Source organism: Diadema antillarum, unplaced genomic scaffold, assembly GCF_040938485.1.
Source record: "Diadema antillarum isolate AM-2024a unplaced genomic scaffold, OU_Dant_1.0 seq00000207_RagTag, whole genome shotgun sequence".
NCBI classification, from domain to species: Eukaryota; Metazoa; Echinodermata; class Echinoidea; order Diadematoida; family Diadematidae; genus Diadema; species Diadema antillarum.
In genome coordinates, this window is record NW_027271266.1 from 396,872 (window position 1) to 415,231 (window position 18,360).

An 18,360-nucleotide genomic window follows, 5' to 3' on the forward strand; every position below is an offset into this window, starting at 1 on the left:
TTTACATTACCGTATGTTCCATCCCTTGATATTTATCCACGCTAGAAAGTATAACTAAAAACAAAAGCAAATCAAATATAAGTCCATTCTTGGACGACAGCTGTCTCAGTCTGATGGGCACACAACTGATCCAGTTATTGGGGGGGGGGGGGGGGAGACTTTTGTACGCTTTAGATTTTTGTGTTAACGGCCACCATACTATCGCATTGTGCATGCATGTGATACCAATGCATGCTGCGATCAATGCACTATGATCGGCACTGATCGATATGGATGTACGGCTAAAGATCTGATCAGAGAGACCAGACCGGTGAACCATCTTCCCAGCGGTTTAGTAGCAGCACAGGATGTCGCAAACCGATGAGAGTGACTACAGTAGCAGTGAAGAGGATGAAGATTATGTACCATCAGGTAAATCAGTGTACATCTTGGTTTCTATGCATATTGAAACGTTCTGACAGTACCATGTCCATGGTGTATGAGTACGACTACACTTTCGTGTATTTTGCGTCACCACACATATACAGCCCTGCATGCCTTGCCCTGCGCCTCCCGCACCACTGGCTGGCACTTCACTGTCTGGTGTCGCCGGTGGTGCATGCGTTGACGATACAGCAACTAGACTGCAGGAGCATATCCATGGCGTTAGATCTGTGTCTAATTCCGCAAAAAAAAAAAAAAAAAAAAAAAAAAAAATTCTCGCAAGGTAAATGGCATTTGCTGGGTCAACTGACCCAGCAAATGTCATTATAAATTAAATGAGAAGTTTTTCGCGGAATTAGACATTTAACATGTTATAGACTAGGGTTCTACTTGTTGAATGTTGGTCAAAGTCTAGCGAGTATTAAAGATAGGGCCTAATCCAGCATTCCATGATTAAATTTAATTCAAAATTACCTTTTCCTTGATCTCTTTGCAAGGGAAAGAAGTGTGAAATCAAAACTGATTAAAAATTTAATTTAAATTTGTCAGTATGTCTTAACTTTAAAAGGAGAAAATTGGTGGTGGTGTGGTGTGGATGTGTGTTGTATCCTGCTTACAAAAACGGCTTAAAATTTGTTTTTAGGCTTCCAATACAACCTTCAATTTAGACATCAGGCATTGCATATTCACCTTGCAGATATTTTTAATGAGTTTTTGGAGTGATCTCTCAGTGCAAGGAGCAACAGAGAGGGGATTTTCTTCATGTCTACTGCAACTTCACCAACCAACAAGGAAGTTCAGTCCCATGTGTAGGATACCATGTGTGTGTCATCTTTTTCCAAGCAGATGAAAATGGCGGGAAACTCCTCAGCACTCATCATGAAACTGTAAGCTACAACTTACCTCTCTGTCTCATTACTGATGAAGCGTGTTATTAGTGGAACAGCCCAGGCAATACATGGAAGCCTGGCTTATTGTCAGTACCGACTTTTTACTTGTCTGTTTAGACAATTCTTGTGAATTTTGGTGCTTTTTATTTTTCCTCTGACAAACCAGCCTTGACAACCACATGTCAGCTCTACTCTGGCAAGCAAGTTTGAGCCCCATAGACATGACTTACATATACCTGTAGTTACAGTTTAGTAGTGTCATCTTTTATCAGGTGATTCCATGATCCTATCTTGAATACCTCACCGACTACCTCCCTCCATCAAGTGTATGTTACGTGGCTGCAATAATGATGGCCTTCATCGACAGATGTTGCTTGTTATTGATGCTATCAACATGTCTGAACTTCGTCCTTACATGTCAGCAATACCAGTGCAAACATGCAAACGGGTACATGTAAAGTTCCTCATGGAAAAATATTCAAAACCCCAGCATGGAGTATCAGCAGAGTTACTGTTCAAAACAAGTGAACTCTTTTCTTCATGATGTTAAAGGAAATGTGTTCAGTCATCTGCTGAAGCAACGATCTGAGATATGCTTGTCATCCCAAGGTGCGCATGGTAAAGATCATGCTCTGCTGTACCTTAGCCTTCTTGTACTGGCTCTTTCTTCAGATGTAGAACTCAATCCTGGCCCCAAGGCAAAATATCCATGTCAGATATGTGAACGAGCCGTCACTTGGAAACAACGAGGGGTTGCCTGTGATTGTTGCCAGCAGTGGTACCATGTAGACTGTATGCACATGGCTACTCCCATTTACGAAGCCCTTGCTAACTCCAGTGTTTCCTGGCAATGTGTAGCATGTGGTATGCCCCAGTTTTCAACAAGCCTCTTTGACTCACACATTACAAATACGTGGAACAGTTTTGAAAGTTTACGCAGCATCTCTGAAGACAACTTAAATGAACCTGGCAGCCCTGGCCCTCCTAGAGCCAGTTCTTCACCTCTTCCACAAAGGCGTGCTGTGAAGAAGACTAATCTCTCAACCAGTGTAAAAATAGTTACAGTGAATTTCCAAAGTGTCAAAAATAAGAAAGAGGAAATTGCAAATTTGATAGATTCAACAGCACCAGGAATCATCATCGGAACAGAAACATGGCTCAACGACAGCATTCATACCTCCGAAATATTTCCCAGTACATATGACGTCTTCCGCAAGGATCGTGCTGATGGTTACGGAGGTGTACTTATTGCCATTAACAAGAGATACACTTGTGAGCACATACCAAGCAGATCGGAGTGTGAAGCTTTATTCACTGAGCTACCTCTCAGAGGAAACAAGACCCTCATAGTTGGAGCACTGTATCGACCTCCATCAAGCTCTCTTCAGTACACTGACGATCTCTGCAATGAAATTGAAAACCTTTGCAACAAGCATAAGAATGCTGTTTTTTGGCTCGGAGGTGACTTGAATCTCCCTGACATCAAATGGGACACCCAAGCAGTAGAGGGAAACCAATATACTCATGCTATCAGCAATCGCTTCCTTGAAATGATTGGCAACTGCGGTCTTCAGCAGATGGTCACTTTCCCAACCAGACACAAGACGACTCTTGATCTGTTCCTCTCAAACAGACCATCACTTGTGAATAGATGTACTGCCCACCCAGGAATCAGTGATCATGACATTGTTGTTGTAGACTCTGATGTCTCTCCAAAGAGAAGGAAACCTGTCAAGAGAAAATTACACCTCTGGAAAAATGCTGATCTCCGCAACATGAAAAATGACTGCGTCGTCTTTCAGAAGAACTTCATTGAGAATTTTTCTGTAACCAGTCCTGTTCCAGAGATGTGGTCCGAGATTAAACAGTTCCTTCTACAGCTTCTTGACAAACATGTCCCATCCAAGATGACATCCACCAGATTTAACCAACCCTGGATCACCACTTCTATGAAGCGGCTCACCAGAAGGAAGAAACGCAGCTTCGTACGTGCAAGAAAATCCCAAAAGCAGAAGGACTTTCTGGAATACCTGAACTTAAAGAAACAAACCAGGATTGCCTGTAAGGAAGCATACAACAACTACCTTACTGACATTGTAAGTCCAGAATCCAAAAGTAATCCAAAGCGATTCTGGAGCTTCATCAATAGCAAACGTTGCGAACGTACTGGAGTAGCTCCTTTAAAATCTCCTGAAGGGATAACATACACAGATGGACATACCAAAGCTGAGATCCTGAATGACCAGTTCATTTCAGTGTTCAATAAGAATGAAAACCTACACAACATCAAGGACAAAGGCATCAGCCCTCATACTGCCATGGAAAATATCACTATCTCAGCAGCTGGTGTCCTTAAGCTCCTCTCTGGTCTACAGACTCACAAAGCCACAGGACCAGATGGACTACCAGCTAGACTGCTGAAAGAGCTTGCTTTGGAGCTGACTCCCATCTTCACAATCTTCTTCCAAGCATCACTGAACCAAGGTGAAATCCCAGAGGACTGGAGGAAAGCAAATGTAGCTCCTGTCTTTAAAAAAGGAGAAAGGAACAAGGCTGAGAACTATCGGCCGATCTCTCTGACCTCCATCTCATGCAAAGTGTTGGAACACATTGTCAGCAGTAGCATAATGAATCACCTTGAAGAGAAAAACATCTTATCAAACGCACAACATGGCTTCCGAAAAAAACGCTCCTGTGAGTCACAACTCATCTTGGCTATTCAAGATCTTGCTAAAGGGATTGATGACAAACAGCAACATGATGTATTACTGCTGGATTTCTCCAAGGCGTTTGATGTGGTCCCACACTCAAGACTTCTGTACAAACTGCACTTCTATGGCATTCAGGATAAAACCCATGACTGGATCTCTGCCTTCCTCCGCAATCGCACCCAACAAGTCACCCTGGAAGGAGTTTCATCAACCACAGGCCATGTAACTTCAGGCGTTCCACAAGGTAGTGTCCTTGGTCCCTTGCTATTTCTTCTATAGTATGTCAATGACCTACCAGAATGCATATCTCCAGATACCACTGTACGCTTCTTTGCAGATGACTGCATGTTGTACCGTAACATCAAGTCTGAGGCAGACACAGTCAAGTTACAACAGGATCTTGACTCATTACAGCAATGGGAGGAAGACTGGCTCATGCAATTCAACCCCAAGAAATGCCAAACTCTTCATGTAACCAAAAAGAGACGTCCGATAATCAAGTCCTATAACATCCATGGTCAGATCCTCGATCAAGCTGATACTGCAAAGTATCTTGGTGTCCATCTCACTCATAACTTGAACTGGAACCATCACATCAATGTCATAACAAAGAAAGCAAACTCAACCAGCGCCTTCTTACAACGCAATATCAGGTCATGTCCAAGAAACACAAAGGAGTTGTGCTACAAAGCACTGGTACGCCCCATAATGGAATATGCATGCACCGTTTGGGACCCGTTCACTCAAGACAATATACACAAGCTCGAGATGGTGCAACGTCGCTATGCTCGCTTCATCTGCAATGACTACAGACGAACAAGCAGTGTTGCAGCCATGCTCCACCAGTTACATTGGCCTACACTTCAAGAGCGCAGGGCTCAATTCAAGGTAGTAATGCTGTACCGCATCAAGTACTCACTCATTGACATACCCCCAGATATCATACACCCTTCTTCATCAACTTCACTCCGCGGACACTCTCACAAGCTCTTTATTCCATATGCACGAACTGTTAGCTACCAAAGGACATTCTTCCCAGACACAACCAGACTATGGAATGCTCTGCCCCAGGATACCTTCAACTGCACCACTTTAGCTCAGTTTAAGCAAGTGGTGCAGGATATTCAACTCCGCTAGAAGGGAATGGGATGTTTTTAGCTGCACTCTAGAAAATGTAGTCATTTTAACCTGCACTGTACATAAACACCTCCACACCATGCCTGCCAACAGTACGACAATACACCAAAGGTGGACTGTACTGAACAGGAAGAAGAAGAAGAAGAAGAACTTAATAGACAGTAGAGTTCTAGGCTAGGCCAACTAACGTTAGATTCTATTTTTATTTGAAACTGGTAGAATCTAACTATTTTCTATGTTTAATCTTCAGTGAGAAACTGATAGACCCAAAATTGTGATACTCATAAAATTAATTGATTTCAAGGTCGGTGCAAGTGCTAGTGTAGTGCTAGTGGCACTATCTCAGCACTAGCACTGGCGATATTAAAAACCGAACCTGAAATCAATCAGTCGGTGTTGGGAAGTTGACCTCAAAATTGTGATGTATTTCCAGTTGCTGGTGCTGGGCTTGGTGTTGCATTTCGTCTGCTGAACCGAGCTCGGCCGTTTGTGTTAGCATTCTTTTCTTTTTATTAAAAATAAAGGATCTGTATAGATGCTGTGCTGGTTTGATTGTCACTCAAAGCAACAGTCACTCTCATTTGATGATATCGAGTAAATTCTATTGTAATTTCCACTTTTTTCCTCTCAGGGGATGATGAAAGTTGTGATGAATTGGAGGATACAGTGGTAGAGGAGGGGACAGCAAATTCACCTGGCCAGAAGAAAAAGACAAAAACAAAAAAAGAGATCTCATCCAGTGACACAGGTGTACGAAGGTAAGGCGAATGAGGAAACCAGTCTCCTGGCTAAACGGACTTTGCAATTTGATGTGGAGTTTTTGCTTTGAAATGACGTACAATACTTGCCAAACAGAGAACAAACATAACAGACAGATGACCAATCATTTCTAATAGCACAAAAAAATGTAAATGTACAAGCACCTTACAATGCAGAAAAAGCATTTGTGCTAAGATATTATATGGAAATGTAGTAATACGTCTTTTCTTTCTCCCCCCCCCCCCCCCCACCCCCTTGCCTACTCATGGTAGACGTTTTTGGAAAAGAAATGAAGTCAATGTGGTCAAATATTATATACTGAGTAGTTGTTTATCTATTGTCATAGATCACGACTGAGTTTTGTTTGCTCCATATGTGCGTAGAATGTTGACAATCCTGGTAGTTTCTTAGTTTTTGCCATAGCATCTCAGCTTTCTTGTAATGTTTTAAAGTGAGATTTGCAAATTTATCATGAGCTGGAAAAAATATTTTTCTGATTTTTGATAACTCTTTTGAAGTTGTACTTGAAGAGGAGACAGGGTGACAGTGGTATTTGAAGAAAAAAAAATGCCAGCTTCACAAAACATGTTGTTAGACATACATTGTAAAGAAACAAACAAAGAACAAATGTTTCACAGATGTATTTTGTCCAGTCGGGCTTTATAGATGCTCATGCTTGAAGTGTAATCTCAAACTTTTGAACAAAGCAAAATCAATGGATGGTTCTGTGTGATTGTTTCTGTCAATCACTATCTGTTCAGGAGGAAAGGTTGGAATGCCCTGGCAGATGTCGCTGCTGAAGAGCAAAAACAGGGAGGTGAAACAGGTTTGTTTCTCACTTTATTTGTATGCGAGTTGTTCTTGCATCCCTTCAATAACTTTTCTATGACTGAAAGACTGATAAACTCTTTCTTATCACGTGGTGCTCTTTGACAGTGGTCATTCAAATATTTAACATTTTGTAAAAAGCTTTTTAGGGTTCTTTGTGTTTCATATTTTACATTTACTGTAGTACTGCATTGTCATGCTCTGGAGAATGATAGAATTAAAAGCACATGAATAAAGGCGTGGATTTTTTAATGCTTCCTCCTGAAAGGTAACAGAAGCATTTTTCTCATTTTCTTCTTTTTATTGACCATCTATCTGATCACTTGTCCAACCATTCCACTCTCATACACCTAGAATCTCATTATCTGCAGGTTAACAAAAAAAAGTGTTTCGGAATTTCATGGTACCCAGCCCAGGTATGCTACTTGAGGTGTAGCTGTGCTGACTAGATTTTGGGCTAAATCCCTCATGTTCCAAGGTGCAAGGTCACTGATATTGGGTTGATTTGCTATCATTTCAATCATTTCACTATTTGTCCAAATAATGCATATTCTCATTTGCTCTTATCAGATCATGAGTGACACTTCCGACATGATGAACTAGAGAGGGGCCGTCAAAGGCGGCAGACCCACGCCTATAAGTACAAAGTCGGGGTAAACATAATGTGCATTCGGTCATGTACCAGAATTCGGCCACTTAATTGCCAGTGTGCTTTATCACCAGCCAGTGAGTTCTACCAAAGATCGTACACTGAAGTGTACGATCTTTGGTTCTACAGTCACATCACACGCAAATCACATCATTACACATACGGTATTAACACTCATTCACGTACAGGAAAGTCCTTAAGTCTCCTCCAAAAATCCATCGAAAATCCCAAATTCCACCGTCAAAAGTGCAGAATCGGAACTTTTCCAAGCGCGCGCGAATTAAGTCCAGTTTTAAGAGTATTGTCTACGCGACGGGTCGCCGAAAAAGCGCTGAAAATCGAGAAATACGCCGTTTTCTTGCGGGATATTTTGATTATAGCAAGCCGAGAGTGTGATGATATCAAAGGTCGTATGAGTGTACGATCTTTGATGGTATCCACAAAAGCGCAAAATAAAAACAAAATTTACGTACACCAGTACCCCCTAGGCAATTACCCCTATGATTAGTGTCTACGGGAATTATTCAATGCAAGGGTTGAATGCAAATGTCTACTGCACCAGTATTCGGCCACCAACGAGCGCCGCAACGTCCCCGATGCAATTTTGCACCACGATGCAATTTTGCACCAACAGTGTAGAGCGCGATGCATTTTCAGCGGCCTTGCACACGCATTGACATTGAGCGCGCATATCGTGCAGTGTGACTGCGACCGAGCAAATGCTCCTCCAACGAAAAAAACAATCAATGTTAATTTGAAAAATCATCAAAATACGGGCCAGTTTGTGATGACGGAGAACAAACTTTCATAAATCTAAAAGGACATAGTCCCTCAAATAGGCCTAAACGTAAATTTCGGAATTCTTACGAACATTTGAGCAGCGAAGTCGGATCGTTTGGGAGTTTATGTTTTCGTATGGTAGCGGAAAATCGCAAAGTGAGAAACGGGAAATTTTGAGTGGTCACTATATGGGGTCAAAACTTCAAGGTCACACAGAATTTGCAAGGGTCAACCGATTATCACCAAAATCTAATCGATTCTTTCCTGCCATTATCCAAACATCCCCACAACATTTCGTGCAAATCCGTTTACCCGTTCTCTTGTTATCTTGTACACAAACAAACAAACAAACAAACAAACAAACAAACAAACAAACAAACAAACAAACAAACAAACAAACAAACAAACAAACAAACAAACAAACAAACATACGGAACCCTTCACATAACCCCCTGCCGATTTTCATCGGCGTGGGTAAAAATGCATTAAACCAGCATATTGATTTCTCCAACAGGTGATGGTGAGGAACGACTGGCAGAGGCAAGAGAAGAGGAGGCCAAAAAGAAGGAGGAAGTGTTGAAGAAGAAGCGGGCAGATGATCTTTGGAGCAGCTTCTTGAGTGATGTTGGGCAGAGACCCAAGCCCAAGCCCACGCCATCTCAGCAGCAGCAGAATGGACAATCAATAGGAAAGGTACAATGTGGTGAAACTCAGGCTACTTCCCATCAAGGAAAGCCAAATCAGGGAACAAAGATTATAGCTTGCTTACATAATTTTCCATGCTTTCCATGGTGGATCATAATGGAAGCCTATGTTACCTGAAAATGTTTTTCTATGAAAGGAAAAGTGGCATATGTCCATGAGGCTGCGTTCACATAGAAGTATTCGGTATTCGGTATTCGGTATTCGGTATTCGGTATTCGTATTCGGTATTCGGGCACCGAATACACCATCACCAGCACCGTCAACTCACCATCCCATGCAGTGAGGATTTCTTCCTCCTACATCCCAGCAAATCTTATTAACAATTTCTAAACTGCATCAGAATGTCAGTCTACATGCTTATTTTTGCTAAAGGGCAAATCCAGACCAAAAGTGTCATTATTTCATAAACGAGAGACGGTATACGCTGCAAGAAAATCGAACAAGCTCGATTCCCACTTTGCTATACTTTTCGAAGCTATTCGTACTTTCGAATAGTGCCCTCCTATGTGAACCGGTGTGAGGAAATCCTATCGTTCGATTCAAGCTATTCGCGTGCCCTCGAAAAACGAGCCCGAATACCCGAAAAGTATACTTCTATGTGAACTCGGCCTGAGAGGTGCAAAATATTTAAGGGAGTTGGGGTATTTTTTAGGTATGCTTGTCAGGAGACCTGTGTTTATGGAATGCGTGACTTGCAGACACATCTTCTTTGAATGAGGCCTATGTCAGGTGGGAAAACTTACGAAAATCTTGTTGTAAAACTTTGTTTCTGTGTTGAAATCACAGGAAAGAGGGGATAAGTTTAGTTTACCAAAGTTTAGACAAGAAATAAAGAATGCAAAACTTTCCACTTTTAAAGCATGTGAATTTGTGAATTGCCATCATATTACGTCTTTGGTTTTTATGGACTGAAGTGACAGTGACTCTCAGATATTGCCAATCTCTGTATCTTCTGGTTCTCATTGTAATAAGCCAGATCGTAGTTTCATGAGCAGAAAAAGGTTGTATGTGATAACAAGCATGTTAGTTTTTAAGTTCACTGAGATAAGCATAATATTATATGATGTGAAGATTGTTATTGCAATCCTTTTAAATTGGTGCTTGCCAGCATATCCACCTGACAGCAACAGAGTTTAGGTAGTGTTTTTCAAAGCAAAGTATTTGGCAATGGTAATTGAAAAAGTTTGTTAATGCATTTCATGCTAAACAATATAATGGATGCTTCCCAAGGTGTTTATTGAGAGATCATTCTGGTTGCCTGTTCCATAAAAGTTCATTTTTTTGCTTGATCTTAAATTCCATAGATTATTATGTTATGTTGTCTTGATAACAAATGCAGCACCTAACAGTGAGAAAACAGACAGGTCATGCAGAAATTTTCTTGTGCACTAATTACAAACTGGTTTATCTCCCTGTATGATTTCACATGACTCTCTCTCTGTTGAATCATCAGCCAAAAGCATCGGCACAGTCAACAAGCAGTGCAGCATCGAATGATAATGATCTGAATGGGAGTAAGCCCAGTGAGACGGTGAAGATCACCAAAGTGTATGACTTTGCTGGGGAGGAAGTGAGGTGAGTGAATTGCTGCAGGGATGTTTACTTTTTACCCCTCACTAGCGCAATAATCATACAGTATCGTGCATATCAGGTGGATCACTCCACATTGGTTGGCAGAGAACAAATCATGAGAAAAAGGAGGGGGGCAACATGCTTGCTCAAAAGGCCATATGGTACCATTTACTGTTTTTCAACATTTGCTCTGCTCCAGAAAGTTACTGTTCCAGATCAATGCATTTCTGAAACTGTTAAATGTGTGGTATCATGCTTTTTTTAGTTTAACATCCTGCTTTCACGATTAACAGCATTAGAGGGTGCACAGCCACCACATTCTGAGGACGGTCTACAGCAACACATGTGTCACAAGAATTGCAGCTCACAAACACCTGAAACACGTCTTTAGTTCTTGACAACTTCCAGTTCTCAGAACTCGTTATCAGTATGTGTTGGGTGAATGCTTAATATTTTCCATGTAGTTAGTGGACAAAAAGACGGCCAAACAATTTGAAATGAAAAAGAACTAGTTTTTTGTATCTCAGTAAGTGAAAGCAGAGTGAAAACAATGGAACCATTCCCAGCACTCGCTGTGATTTTCAGACCTTTTGTTACAAGACTAGATTGATTGCAGTTGTAATGGTCATGTCATGTTTACATGTTGAACTACTGGCTTTGGAAGGATCCAATATTTGAAGACTTGAGACACCTCACACACTCGCAAATCATTTAAGGGAAATTAGGTTCCTGTATTTTACATCTTGACAAGTGCAATGTGTTTCATGTTTGCGTGCAATTCTGTATACCTGGGGTGCTATTCTCCAATTTGAAATCTATAAACAGAGTGACCAAGGAAGTGGATGCAGCCTCCAAGGAAGCCAAGAGCTTCTTGAAGAAGCAGGAAGAGGAAGAGGAGGGAGTACCACCAGCATCATCAGGTGCAAGTACCTCTGCATCCTCAAAGCCTGCTACTCCTTCAGGGTGAGTATCTGAAACAAGAATAAAGGGAGGATTTTTATTGATGTACGTAAAGTTTGATCCACATCAGATCGGTGCACACACTCGCACAAACTTGCAAGGAGGCCAGCCTCTTTTCTATGTGATTGCATTCTATTCATAAGCTCACAAAACAACTGCTCTTTACTGGCAAAAAGAAAGAAAGAAAGAAAGAAAGAAAGAAAGAAAGAAAGAAACCTTGGTAAGTTATGTATCAATTTAGAGAGGAGAAAATTGTCCTTGTTTACATGTAGAAATCACTGGCACTCAATTCATTCAGCAAATGAAGCATTCAACAAAGTTTTTTTTCTTTTTTTCTTTTTCTACCATGGGATATCCCATATGTGGTTATTGTGGGGGTTTGTGTCTACTATGGGATATCCCATATCTCGCCTAATATGAGTTCAATGTGGGTTTTCTTACAAAAGTCATCCATTATTATGCTATGGTTGAATGACATTGCCTTTGGCATGTCAGAACTAGCTCCAAGTGATGCTGCAAAGTATCCTACTTAGGAAGATATTGGCTTAGAAGTATTGTAATTGTATGTTTGGAATCATTGAGTGTTATGTGATGTAGGTTAGAAGGTCATGTGAAAGTATGTTACATATTTTGCCTAAGAAATAGATTCACTATCAAAGTGGAGATAATTTCAAACCCATTCATGTATTCCATGGGCAGAGGTAAGGCATTTTGTAAGTGACAACTTTGTTTTGTTCACTGCTGATACAATCAACTTCCGATTTAGACCAGTATCAGTCCACCTTCAAGCAGAATCATTATCTTCTTGTTTTTTCTCATATATCAACTGCATTAAAGGGAAGTAATAAACTAAAAAACGAAAGGAATGTGAGATGCACCAATGCATTAAAAAAAAAGTGCTTTGCCATATTTGCAGACAAACAACAACAACAGCAACACACCTATACTTGTCTTATCAGTTAAGGCAGCTGTAATTAGTTTTGTGTTTAATACTTTAACAGGAATAATTTCAGTTATAATTGAGATGAATGTGTTATTTTCTCAACTCTCAGTATTTGTGATTACAAATTGAATAGAAAAAAAATGCATATTTGAACAAAGTGAAATGTTCAAGAATGTCACTGTCACTAAAGCACATTAATGGAAGAAAAATATGCCTTTAGTAGTTAAACTCTGCAGTCATCCTCAGTTTCACGATGAACAATCAACACTAGCTTGAAAGGGTCATGAAGAGGTCAACAACACCACTCTCCTTTTTACCCTGCAGGTTGAAAAGGGCTGGAGGAGGACTCGGAAGCGTTCTGGGTCAGATTGGCAAGAAGCAGAAGATCAGTACACTTGTAAGTATGATAATAGTGGTGTCTGTGAATAGCCCACTGACTGGCATGACATTTTATGTTTCCTGGGTTCCCATCTGCTCCCCACTTCTGTAAATGGTAGTAATCCATTCTTATACTGAGTATCCTATTCTGTATCCATTCTTATATCCTATTCTGTAGTCTCCTGGTATGAATGTTATTGCTCCCAGTAGATCTATGACATCATTATTATGGGAAGTTATTATGGTAATAATGATAATAATAATAATGATAATAAGTCTTGTACAGCACATGATATTGGTCATCTGTATGTGCACTACATACTGGGTACACAAGATACTTGATATACGTAATAAGTCACTACTCCAAACCCCGTGGGTGGTTTGGTTTAACTTGATGTATCACATTTGTTTGCGTGTCATGAAGTCTTATTTTAGTACTATGTTTGATTTGAAACCATTACAGGAAATCATTATAGTTCAAAGTTGTTTGTGTGTGCACTTTTCTTTTTAATATCAAATGACTAACCTCATTGATTTGTTCAGATTGTATGTTTTCCAAGTCTCAGTAGTGCGTCAAGAGTGCTAATTCTGCAATTAAAATATCAATCTCCATATCAAATGCTGAATGTGTGAATGGCATTACATCGTGTGGAGTTGGCACTTGATTTATAGCAGTTTGCTTCAAGACGTAAAAAGATTTATACTTCCTTGTACAAGCTAGTAATATGCACAAAGTGAATGGAATTTCAGTACTGATTAAGCTTTATGAAAGAATTGTCTCAGTATTAGAAGAAAATGTTTACTCCTTCTGACTGCTTGAGAGAAGTGTCTGAACCTGTTTTTTATGACTTGGGCAGGAAAAATCACGCCTAGACTGGATGAACTTTAAGAAGGCAGAGGGCATTGAAGAGGACTTGAAAATACACAACAAAGGCAAAGATGGGTAAGGATGAAGATTTTGGTTTTTATGCCTCCGCCACGAAGTGGTGCTGGAGGCATTATGTTTTCGGGTTGTCCGTCCGTCCGTCCGTCCGTCCGTCCGTCCGTCCGTCTGTCTTTCCGTCCGTCCGTCCTTCCGTCCGTAATAAATTTTGTGGACAGCGTAACTAAAAAACCTTTTGAGGTATCCTAATGAAACTTGGCATGTATATGTATTAGGGGGTGAAGTTGTGCCTATCAACTTTTGGGTGCACATGCTCAAGGTCAAAGGTCAAAAGGTCAAGGTTAAATATGTAAAATTTCACTATTTCCACCATAACTATGCAATGCTTGAAGATATTTTCTTGAAACTCAGTGTATACATGTATTACCCAATTAAGATTCTATGGTGAAAGTTTGGGGTCATGAGGTCATAGGTCAAAGGTCAAAAGGTCAAGCTAAAATATTAAAAGTTCACTTTTTTCTCTGTATCTTGGAAATTGTTCAAGGTATCTTCATGGAACAAAGTGTATATACATGTACTGACTGGCAGTGATTATCTGGAGAATTTAGGGTTCATGGGTCAAAGGTCTAGGGTCAAATGTCAACAGCAACACTTCGCAATTTTACTATTTCCCTCATATTTATGCAATGCCAGCAGGATTATTATTATTTTTTTATATACACTTAGTGTATGCATGTATAACCTAATAGAGATTCTCTGGAAACTTTCTTTTTTCTTCTTTTTTTTTTTTGTTTGCCTCAAAGGTAAAAAGGTCAAAGATCAAGGGAAAGTGCTGAACTAACTTTTTCCTCCGTATCTCAGAAGTGGCTCAAGTTCTCTTGAAACTTGCTACATATTTATGCATGTTGTGCCTGACAGTGATTATCCTACCGTATGAATTTTAGGGTCAAAGGCCAGATGAAAATGGTAACAATGATCTTTTCAATACAGAAATTGCACTTTTTCTCCATACCTTGAAAATTACTCGATGCATTATAAACTTATGAATGGGTCAAAGTCAAGTTAAGATCCTTAAATCCCTTAATACATGCTCTCCTATTCATCCAATTAAACCTACAAATGTAGGTCAAGGAAGGTGAACATTCAACATATTTGTGACAAACTTGTCACTTTGATATTTTGCCAATTTTGTGAAAATGTAATCACACGTTGTCTACATGTACTATAGACCTATTAGGAGAATCATGCATTATGGCGGAGGCATACCAGTCGCCTTAGCGACATTTCTAGTTAACTGTTAGGATTGTGGTTATTGACTCAGTTGAAATATGGCAGGACACCTCTGATTGTATTTCAGAAGTGTAGAACATTGGAATCAATTTATTGGTTTTCATCGTTTTCACACAAGTGCAAGAAACCTTAGATTTAATTTTGTCTGATTCTGTGTGACTAAGGAACAACACAACAACAACAATGACAACAAAATTGAACAGATATCATTTTGACTTTTAATAGGGAAAGTCAGGGATTGGCAGTTTAATGATCGAATATTCAAAATTTTTTTTTTTTTCTGGATGGCTTGAGAAATATGAGATGTTATTTCATCAAATATGGTATGTGAATATAGTATCACATGACAATTTATGTGTAATATGGGAGGCAAAGTCTGATAATAGTCAACCTTCTGAGGTTACATTTCTATTCTCATTCTACTGCAATTTTTGTTTTCCAAAAAGTTTAGGAAATATATGAGACTTCTCCATTTGTGCAACAACACTTGATATACGGAAGAATTTCATGAATTTGAATAATAAAGCAGTACCCGCTGCATGCTATAAGGATTAGAACCAACACTTGCTGTCGAGCGAAAGCTCGGTGATCTAGTGGAGATGACGCCTGTCCGGTGATCAGGAGGTCGAAGGTTCGAATCCTGCTCGAGTATGTACGCCCATGATTTTTTATCATGGCTACTACTAAAACACTGATCAATTCAGTGCGTATTTACGTCGATGTGGGACAATTTGTCAATCAGTTGCAATGAAAACATCTCGACGGAAGAATTTCATGAATTTGAATAATAAAGCAGTACCCGCTGCGTGCTATAAGGATTAGAACCAACACTTGCTGTCGGGCGAAAGCTCGGTGGTCTAGTGGAGATGACGCCTGTTCGGTGATCTGGAGGTCTTAGGTTCGAATCCTGCTCGAATATGTACGCCCATGATTTTTATGCCTCCGCCAACGAAGTGGCCGGAGGCATTATGTTTTCGGGTCGTCCGTCCGTCCGTCGGTACGTCTGTACGTCCGTCCCGTTTTGTTTTTGTCGATATCTCAAGAACCGTGAGGTGGTTTTGCATCAAACTTGGTCTGAGGGTATATCCTGGGGGATGATAGTTTGTTTGGATTTTAGGGTCACGGGGTCAAAGGTCAAAGGTCACAGGTTATTTTGTGAAAAAAAGGTTGAAATTTCATGTTTTTCTCCATATCTCGCTAATGGTTCAAGGTATCTTCATGGAACTTAGTATATATGCAAGTACCGATGGGTAGTGATTATCTAGGGAAGTTGGGGGTCATGGGTCAAAGGTCAGGGGGTCAAAGGTCAAGGTCAACTCCTCAAAATATCACTACTTTCCTTCATATTTATGCAATGCCTGAATGATTTTTTTAACTTGATGTATGCATGTGTAACCCAATATATATTCTGTGGGAAGTTTCTTGCCAAAAGGTCAAAGGTCAATTGAAAGTGCTAAATTGCACTTCTTCCTCCATATCTCAAAAGTAACTCAAGGTATTATCATGAAACTTACATATTTAGGCATGTTCTACCTAACAGTGATTCTCTTTGGAACTGTGAGGTCAAAGGTCAAAGGCCAGGTTTAGATAATACTATTTTACCATTTCATACTGAAATTGTACTTTTTCTCAATACCTTGAAAATTACTCAATGCATAAACTTATAAAAGGGTCAAAAGTCAAGTAAAAATCATCAGTTCCCCCAAATACCTGCACTCTGACGTTTTAATCATTCATCCAGTTGAACCTAGTTCTAGGAAAGTGAACATTCAGCACATTTGTGGCAAACCTGTCATTTTAATATTTTGCCAATTGTGTGAAACTGTCATCACACATTGTCAAGACATTGTACTATAGACCTATTAGGAGAACCATGCATTATGGCGGAGGCATACACCAGTCGCCGTAGCGACATTTCTAGTTTATCATGGCTACTACTGAAACACTGATCAATTCAGTGCTTCTTTACGTTGATGTGGGACAATTTTTCAATCAGTTGCAACACATGATATACTTGAAAATATTTTCTACGACTTTGTACATCAAAAAAAGTATTGTTGGGGGATTTCTTGAGTGCTCTAGACTGAAGGTGATGAAAGTCAGTTTCAAATATTGGGTTCAACTTTAACAATTTCATTGCTGATTTGGATACTTCATGGAAATTACATCATTATTGATGAAGCATGATAGCATTATGACATCAACTGAAAAAATGTAAATTGAGCCAAATCTGGTGACTGAATGTCACAGGGGCAAATCAGGGTTATATTGTTTAGAAAATTTAAAGAGAATTTCACAAAATTCAATTCTGTATGAAAAGTACACATTCCCTCAACTTGTTACTGACACATTTTAGGGATAATATTATTCTCCCTGCTTTCTGAAAGAGGTAAAGTCAAGTGCTCTTTCATTTTGCTGGAAGTGTGCTTATATCTAATTTTGAATTCTATTCATGTTTCCTTTGTATCGTTTTCCTGCATTGACATCACAAACTGTTGTAGTCTTCTCATCCAGTGATGGTGGCACTGAAACTTGAGAAAGTCATTACTTTTGAACAGATTGTCCAGCTTTCCTCAAACTTTCACTGATATGTTCTACTAATATAACTGCATTCATTCAAGCCACAAATATATTTGGGTGAACTTGTCCTCTTGATAAGTCATAGGTTTTGTTCCATTTCTCTTGCAGGTATGTCGAGAGGCAAAAATTTCTCCAGAGGGCCGACGTACGGCAGTACGAGATTGAGAGAGATATTCGACTGTCGCAGACCAAAATTCTCAGGTGATGGCTGCAGCTGGAATGCTTGCCAGAACCACCGTCTGCAGGGATCCCGAATATCTCCGTACTCTGAACTCACCCCGAGCGGCATTTCATGGCCAGAGTGACCCCTTGTTGAGACTCTTGACCACAGTAAGGCATGACCGACGCATCACCTCTTCATGTACAGCGCTGTGGACTCGATGCCGTTAACCAACCTCTCAGGAGCACCATCATTTCTCTTCATCTGGATCGAGCGATGATTTATGTGAAGGCTGTCTGATCCAGTACAAGAAAAAACAGAAGAACGGACCGTCAGATGAGTGGCCCAGTCACTTATGAACTCAGCTTGTGTTGGAACACGCTTTATTGTATATCAGGACAAGCCATACGATCTCAATCCACTGCAGTGTGGTCTTATATTTTGCTCAGAGCATCCTTCCATAAATCCAATGCTAAAACTGACATTGTATGTTGTAGCTTGTTTGTTTGTTTTCTGTCAGAGTAATGTTGTTGCATTTAATATCACTGGCCATGATTGCTCAATTTTATTTATTGTGCCAAGAAAATATTGCTTGTTAGATGTCCTTGTCTCCATAGTTTTATTGATAATTTGCTATGCGAATATCCCTTCAAGAAAATTGTTGATTTTTTAATCAGGCAAATTCCACAAGAACTCCAAAATCCCTATGCAG

At 40.0% G+C, this 18,360-nt stretch overlaps 1 protein-coding gene across 1 annotated transcript; it reads left to right on the forward strand.

The window, feature by feature from the left end:
- The first annotated feature begins 278 nt into the window (after positions 1–278).
- Positions 279–18,360, forward strand: LOC139728957 (craniofacial development protein 1-like). The gene is made up of 9 exons (XM_071639884.1): positions 279–411; positions 5,793–5,919; positions 6,682–6,746; positions 8,692–8,870; positions 10,336–10,457; positions 11,280–11,417; positions 12,682–12,754; positions 13,593–13,678; positions 17,597–18,360. The coding sequence occupies exons 1-9, from the start codon at positions 348–350 to the stop codon at positions 17,691–17,693; spliced, it is 951 nt and encodes a 316-aa protein (XP_071495985.1). The 5' UTR covers positions 279–347; the 3' UTR covers positions 17,694–18,360.